The 6,384-nt window shown below is 45.0% G+C and overlaps 2 protein-coding genes across 5 annotated transcripts in view; one reads left to right on the forward strand and one right to left on the reverse strand.

Moving 5' to 3' along the window:
* The window catches only part of ATP7B (ATPase copper transporting beta), a 38,881-nt gene extending 36,078 nt beyond the window's left edge, over window positions 1-2,803 (reverse strand). Inside the window, exons 1-2 of one of the 2 annotated variants that reach the window (XM_015851867.3) lie at window positions 2,613-2,803; window positions 1,087-1,209 (exon numbers count right to left, since the gene is read on the reverse strand). In XM_015851867.3, the coding sequence (XP_015707353.1) occupies window positions 1,087-1,161 (75 nt within the window). In that variant the 5' untranslated portion in view covers window positions 1,162-1,209; window positions 2,613-2,803. The remainder of the gene's footprint in view (window positions 1-1,086; window positions 1,210-2,612) is intronic. The other variant, XM_015851870.3, reaches the window with a different exon arrangement.
* Window positions 2,804-2,933: 130 nt separating this feature from the next.
* On the forward strand, window positions 2,934-6,184 carry ALG11 (ALG11 alpha-1,2-mannosyltransferase). Of its 3 annotated transcripts, none has more exons than XR_014942142.1 (4): window positions 2,934-2,987; window positions 3,177-3,410; window positions 3,989-5,275; window positions 5,803-6,184. XR_014942142.1 is itself a non-coding variant. In XM_085536243.1 (4 exons), exons 3-4 carry the CDS (start codon window positions 4,239-4,241, stop codon window positions 6,072-6,074), a joined length of 954 nt encoding a protein of 317 aa, XP_085392369.1. In that variant the 5' UTR covers window positions 2,934-2,987; window positions 3,177-3,426; window positions 3,989-4,238; the 3' UTR covers window positions 6,075-6,184. The 3 variants fall into 3 exon arrangements, 2 of the variants coding, with proteins under 2 accessions (XP_085392369.1, XP_015707366.1); XM_085536243.1 differs by having other exon boundaries at window positions 3,177-3,426; window positions 3,989-4,920; XM_015851880.3 differs by having other exon boundaries at window positions 3,989-4,920.
* Window positions 6,185-6,384: the final 200 nt, after the last annotated feature.

A 6,384-nucleotide genomic window follows, 5' to 3' on the forward strand; every position in this document is an offset into this window, starting at 1 on the left:
ATTCCCCTCAAGAATCACAAAGTACCAGCTAAAAAGCTGAGACCTGAAGTGAGTCTCCATGTTATTTTGCAAAGTTAGTAACGTTACCAGGAGGGCTACAACAGCGACAGTCCCATTTCTGCCTGCACACTTCTTTCATCTGCCCTGAAGATGTCAACTACCTCTCCTGCTGTGGACTGTTAAGGAGAACTGACAGAGAGTCCATGAGAAGTTAAACTCCAGCAGGGGAACTGATTCATTTTCCTATGTAGCTGTTGAACAACACCAGGAACAACTCACGTAAAATAATCTGTTAATAAAAAAACACGCGTTTCACTGGGGTGAGCTGCCTGTGATAAGATAAATATATGTTATAGGCACTACTGCAAAAGCTCAGTGTAGATCCAAGCTACTTAATACTGAATTGCTTCTGCAATTGCACATTGCTTCAGCCAAAAAACAACGAGCCAAGTTTTGCTCACAGATACATAATGCAAACATCCGTGTGCCGGAGCACCGAGCTGATAAGTAAAGCTGACAGTTATAAATATGCATATTTAGAATTGCTTGGATTTAACACACAGAATCACAGAATCACAGAATTGTAGGGTTGGAAGGGACCTCTAGAGATCATCGAGTCCAACCCCCCTGCCAAAGCAGGTTCCCTACACCACATCACACAGGTAGGCGTCCAGGAGGGTCTTGAATATCTCCAGAGAAGGAGACTCCACCACCACCCTGGGCAGCCTGTTCCAGTGCTCCGTCACCCTCACTGTAAAGAAGTTCTTACGCACATTCGTGCGGAACTTCCTATGCTGTACTTTCATCCCATTACCCCTAGTCCTGTCCCGAACACACACATATACAGATAGTATAACATATCACACACATATACACATAGTATAACATATCAGCAAAAACACCCCCACAGTGTTTTGTCCTGGAGATGTGTTGTAATTTATTTCTAATACTTGTGGGTTTTTTTGCTTCACAAATCTTTAGAACTCATCTGGTACAACTTTATTTCTGCCTACTATGCAAATAGAACAAATGTACAATAGCATATAACAGCCTGACACAAGAAACGTGCAAAAGGGAAAAACTTACTGTGTACATGAACGATCTAAGATTCCTTCTGCTAAAAATGGTCCCAGGCATTTTGCCAGCCAGGGCAGCCACCATGAGCAACTCAGTGCTACACAGTGTGTGCTCCAGAAAGAAAGCAGCCGGCTGTATAAGAAAGCATAAAGGACCACATGACTGTCATAGGAATATCCTTACACAGTGTTAATCCCATTTCTTTATGTTTGTTACTTGGCAGTATCACAGAATCACATAGAATCACAGAATGACCCGGGTTGGAAGGGACCTCAAGGATCATGTAGTTCCAACCCCCCTGCCTGGCAGGGCCACCAAACATACACCTTTACTAGATCAGGTTGCCCAGGGCCCCATCCAACCTGGCCTTGAACACCTCCAAGGACGGGGCATCCACAACCTCCCTGGGCAGCCTGTTCCAGGGCCTAACCACTCTCCTAGTGAAGAACTTCCCCCTAACATCCAACCTAAATCTTCTTTCTTTTAACTTAAAACCATTTCCCCATGTCCTGCTAAGACCAGTAGTCTTATTTTACCAACTTTCTTGTATGTGGAGCCCTCAGCAAGGATGAGAGTTAGAAAAACGTACTTAAAAACTGCCCCCAAAAGCCTTGCACACTTGAGGAGAACATATTGTGAGTGGATTCTGTCACTTGTTTTGAATACTGCTCACTTGTTTGCATACATCTCCCTTCAGAGCGAGGACCTTAATAAGGAAAGCAATTAAAGGCAGACAAAAGTGCTTGCAGAGGCAGCAAAAGATGAAAAACTTGGCACATCTCTGTGAAGGTGAGAACGAAGCCAACTTCATGACACGGCTCATTTAATTGCTTTGGCACGCTGGCCACATGAATTTCTCCAGTCTGGACTCTTAATAGCATTCTCACCGATGGAGTAGGAACATGACAGAGAGCTCAGCACTGCTCTGCTGAAGTTACTGGCAATATCTTAGACGCCTACGTAGAGTATCTTCTTCTACAGATGCATGAGAGTTACCTTATAGCTCTCTATAACTTCCTGAAGGGAGGTTGTAGTGAGCTGGGGGTTGGCCTCTTCTCTCGTGTAATCAGTGATAGAACTAGAGGGAATGGTTTTAAGCTGTGCCAGGGGAGATTCAGGCTGGACATTAGGAAGTATTACTTCTTGGAAAGGGTAGTCAGGCATTGGAATGCACTGCCCAGGGGGTGGTGGAGTCACCGACCATGGGAGTGTTCAAGAAACGTTTCGATGTTGTGTTGAGGCATATGATTTGGCTGGGAAGTATTGGTGATGGTTGGACTAGATAATCTTCTAGGTCTTTTCCAACCTTGATAATTCTGTGATTCTGTGATCCTATTGCTACACACCACTGAGGAGAGCCTGGCCTCACCCATTTACCAATCCACAGTCATTACTCTCCTCCTGCTCTCAGTGCTACAGAGACTTTGTCACTCTGTTTCGTGTTTAGCAATGGCCGAACTATAAAGGACCCAACACCATCTCATGCTAAGACCCAGGATAACCTTCACAAGCACCCCACCAACCTCTGAACTCACCAAGGGCTACGATATGAGACTGCTCTGGCCTCAATCATGCTGAAAGATCACAAGTCAGTGCATGATTTCCTCAGAAGACAGAATGGGGGAGGAAATAAAAGCAGGGGAGCAATGAGCAGACAGCCCACCGACATTCAATCCGATGACGGCGCACCCACCCCACCGCGCTCCCTCAGGTCTAGCCACGCCCACTCCTTCCTCCCGCCCATTCCTATCCCTGCCCATTTGCCCTCCCCGCCGTCCATCTCCGGCGAGAGCCAATGAGAGAGAGGCAATGACACATTGGTCCCGCCCCCCAAGCAACGGGCTCTTCCTGCTGGTAGAGGCGGAGTTCAAGATGGCGGCGGGCGGGCTGTGCCTGTGCGGGCTGCTCAGGTACGGGCGGAGGGCTGGGGGCGGCCAAGCTCCACACGGTCCTGCCCAGCCCCAGGAGATGGGGGGGAAACTGTAGCGCTTCGGAAGGCGGGACGGGCAGGAGCTGGGCTGAAGGAGGGCCCTGAACATCCTTTAGGAGCCTCTGTGCGCCCTGTGCTGTTCTGTGTTATAATTTCCTCCTCGTTTCAGGTTGCTGTGCTCGCTGCTGATCCCTGCGTTGATTCTGAGCGGAGTGCTGTGCGCCTGCCTGGCCGTCCTGCTGTGGGCAATTCGGCTGTGGATACAAGGAAGGAGAAAGCAGCAGAGCCCAGCAGGAAGGGATGGGAGGCGGCCGCTGCTGGTCGCGTTTTTCCATCCCTATTGCAATGCAGGTGGTGGAGGGGAGAGAGTCTTGTGGTGTGCCATAAGGACGCTCCAGAAGAAGTAAGCACGTCAGATGGTACTGTACTGCACTCTGTTTCTCATGATATCATATATGCAAATGATGACATTTTGCACATTGAAGTAGATGTCCTAGAATTACTCAGGTTGGAAAAGACCTTGAAGATCATCAAGTCCAACCGCAGCCTAACCAGAACCCTAACTCTAACAACCCTCTGCTAAATCATATCCCTGAGCACCACATCCAAACGGCTCTTAAACACAACCAGGGATGGCGATTCAACCACCTCCCTGGAGGTGCATTTTACTCATGCTGCGCACTGGATGGACATGTAATGTGCTGCAAGGCATTCCTGTGTCTCTTGATCAATACTGAGGTCCTTTTCTTTAAATAAGATTCTTGGTCCAAAGGGAAAGAGTTCATATAATCAATATAGTTGATTATTAATCAACTAATTGATCAACTATTTAGTTGATAGTTAATTATATGAAGTAAGTTGTTCCAAGGTAGGCCAGACACTGGGTTTCGAACATATGTTTTGGTAAATGATGAGTGGATAATATTTGAGTTTCATGCTGGAAAATGTGATGAGGATGAGTGAAATTCTCTTCTCTTCCAGGTATAAAAATATAACGTGTGTTGTTTACACTGGAGATAGAGATGCCACTGAAGAAGACATAGTAGAAGGTGCTTTCAGAAGATTCAACATTAAGTTAATTCATCCTGTGAAGTTTGTATTTCTGGAAAAGCGCTATCTTGTGGAAGCTTCTCTTTATCCCCACTTCACTTTGCTGGGACAAAGTTTAGGCTCTGTGTTTCTTGGTTGGGAAGCTCTTCTAAAGTGTGTTCCAGATATTTACATTGACTCGATGGGTTATGCTTTCACACTCCCCCTCTTTAAATATTTAGGAGGTTGTCGTGTTGGATGCTACGTCCATTATCCCACCATCAGCACCGACATGCTTTCTGTAGTTCGAAATCAGGATACCAGGTTTAACAATGCAGCCTTCATTACGAACAGCTCTCTCTTCAGCAAATTTAAACTTGTCTACTACTACTTGTTCGCCTTCATGTACGGATTGGTGGGTTCCTGCAGTGATGTGGTTATGGTCAATTCTTCCTGGACACTAAATCACATCCTTTCTCTCTGGAGAGCTGGGTCTTGCACTAGCGTTGTGTATCCACCATGTGATGTTCAGACCTTCTTGGATATCCCGCTGGAAGAGGAAAAAAAGAATACTGAGTATTCTATTGTTTCCATCAGCCAATTCAGGCCTGAAAAAGATCATCCTTTGCAAATCCGAGCCTTTGCTAAATTGCTGAAAGAGAAGAGACTGAGGCAGCAGCTCTCATTGAAGCTTATCTTAATTGGAGGCTGTCGGAACCAGCAAGATGAAGACCGCGTGAATAACCTTAAATGTCTTTGTGAAGAGCTTGGAATTAGTAACAATGTGATGTTCAGAATAAACATTCCCTTTGAGGAGTTAAAGAAACACCTGGCCGAGGCCACCATTGGCCTGCATACGATGTGGAATGAGCACTTTGGCATTGGTCAGTATCTCTTCTCAGGTTTCAGCTGCTTGTCGCAGTGATCAGAACACAGATGGGGAGGGCTTCACTTTGCGTTTAAGCCTCAGAGGTCTGCATGCCAAGCAGGTGCCCCAGTCCTGTTCTTGGTAATGGTGATCTAACAGAGCTAAAACCTTCAAGACGAGTTCAGATGACAGATGTCCAGGTGCTACAGTAGTGCAAGCTGGATTGCTGAATATAGCGATATTAGACATCACAGACTGCATTATGGGCATCCTCTATAGTCACTTAGACGGCAAGTGCCATCTGTCTAGGATGTCCTGCCTGACATTGGTGGCTTAATATGTGTCAGAGGTCTCTAGATGCTACTTCAGAGGTGAGTTTCTCAGAGACTGTCTTTTATTAATAAAACGCCACGTGAATGCCACTAGGCTCCCTAGGCCATCTCACTCCATTAGACGCCTGTGCTAACACAAGTCCTAAAATCAGTCACTGTGGTGTGAAACTGAATCTCAAAGAGGAGCCGAGACATAGTTTGCAGTGTGCTGTCATGCAGAATTAAGGTATTAGGCACAGTTTATTGGAATTAGTAGGGTCTGCCTGTCTTCCCTGAAAGGGAATGTAAGTTTGCCTGTGCCATATATCTACACTATGGTAAGTCTGAAGGCAAACAGCGGGATACTAAGCTTGGCTATAAAGTAACCAAATTAACATCATCAGACTGTATTAGAACCAGAGCTTATGAGGCCATTTACTCTGTATTTTTTGCACTTGTCTAAAACTCTAGTCTACACTAATTCATAATCCCAGGTGAATTTTATTGTGGTTTTAAATTTCTGGTGAACTATTGAAAGCCAAAGTATGTACTGCACACATTCATATCGTGTTTTCTGTCTTTTACAGGAGTGGTTGAATGTATGGCAGCTGGCACTGTTATCCTGGCTCACAATTCAGGAGGCCCTAAACTGGATATTGTGGTACCCTATGAAGGACGTATTACAGGCTTCCTAGCAGAGAATGAGGACAGTTATGTGGAGACGATGGCTTACATCTTTTCTATGTCTCCTGAGAAAAGGTTAGAGATCAGAGAAAGTGCTCGCCAGTCTGTGTGCAGGTTTTCTGACCAGCATTTTGAAGAGACATTCCTCTTATCCGTGGAGCCCTTATTTAAATAAATGTAATGTGAATAAAACTTTGAGTTTGACCCCACGTCACCTGTAAATACATGTAATTTATGGTCCCTTGCTCCCATTCAATAAAGAGATCTTTCTTTTTTCCGTCAGAATACATTTTATGTAATAGAGATAGTTTACTGGGAAAGAAATGCTCTCATATTTCTGATGCAAATTCTAAATTCCTAATGTGCAGAATCCTTCCTAGAACACTGTTTTATGTCATATATATATATATACACATATATACACACACATACATATACACATATATGTGTTTCTTCCATTGGTCAAGTTAATTATTTCAACAACA

The sequence above is a fragment of the Coturnix japonica genome, chromosome 1 (genome assembly GCF_054131305.1).
Source record: "Coturnix japonica strain WE chromosome 1, WE-NBRP24, whole genome shotgun sequence".
NCBI lineage: Eukaryota > Metazoa > Chordata > Aves > Galliformes > Phasianidae > Coturnix > Coturnix japonica.

Coding starts and splice junctions, on each gene's coding strand:
- ALG11 (XM_015851880.3), top strand. CDS start 2,950: ATGGCGGCGGGCGGGCTGTGCCTGTGCGGGCTGCTCAG. Junction 2,988..3,176: donor TGCCTGTGCGGGCTGCTCAG/GTACGGGCGGAG, acceptor TCCTCGTTTCAG/GTTGCTGTGCTCGCTGCTGA. Junction 3,411..3,988: donor ATAAGGACGCTCCAGAAGAA/GTAAGCACGTCA, acceptor CTTCTCTTCCAG/GTATAAAAATATAACGTGTG.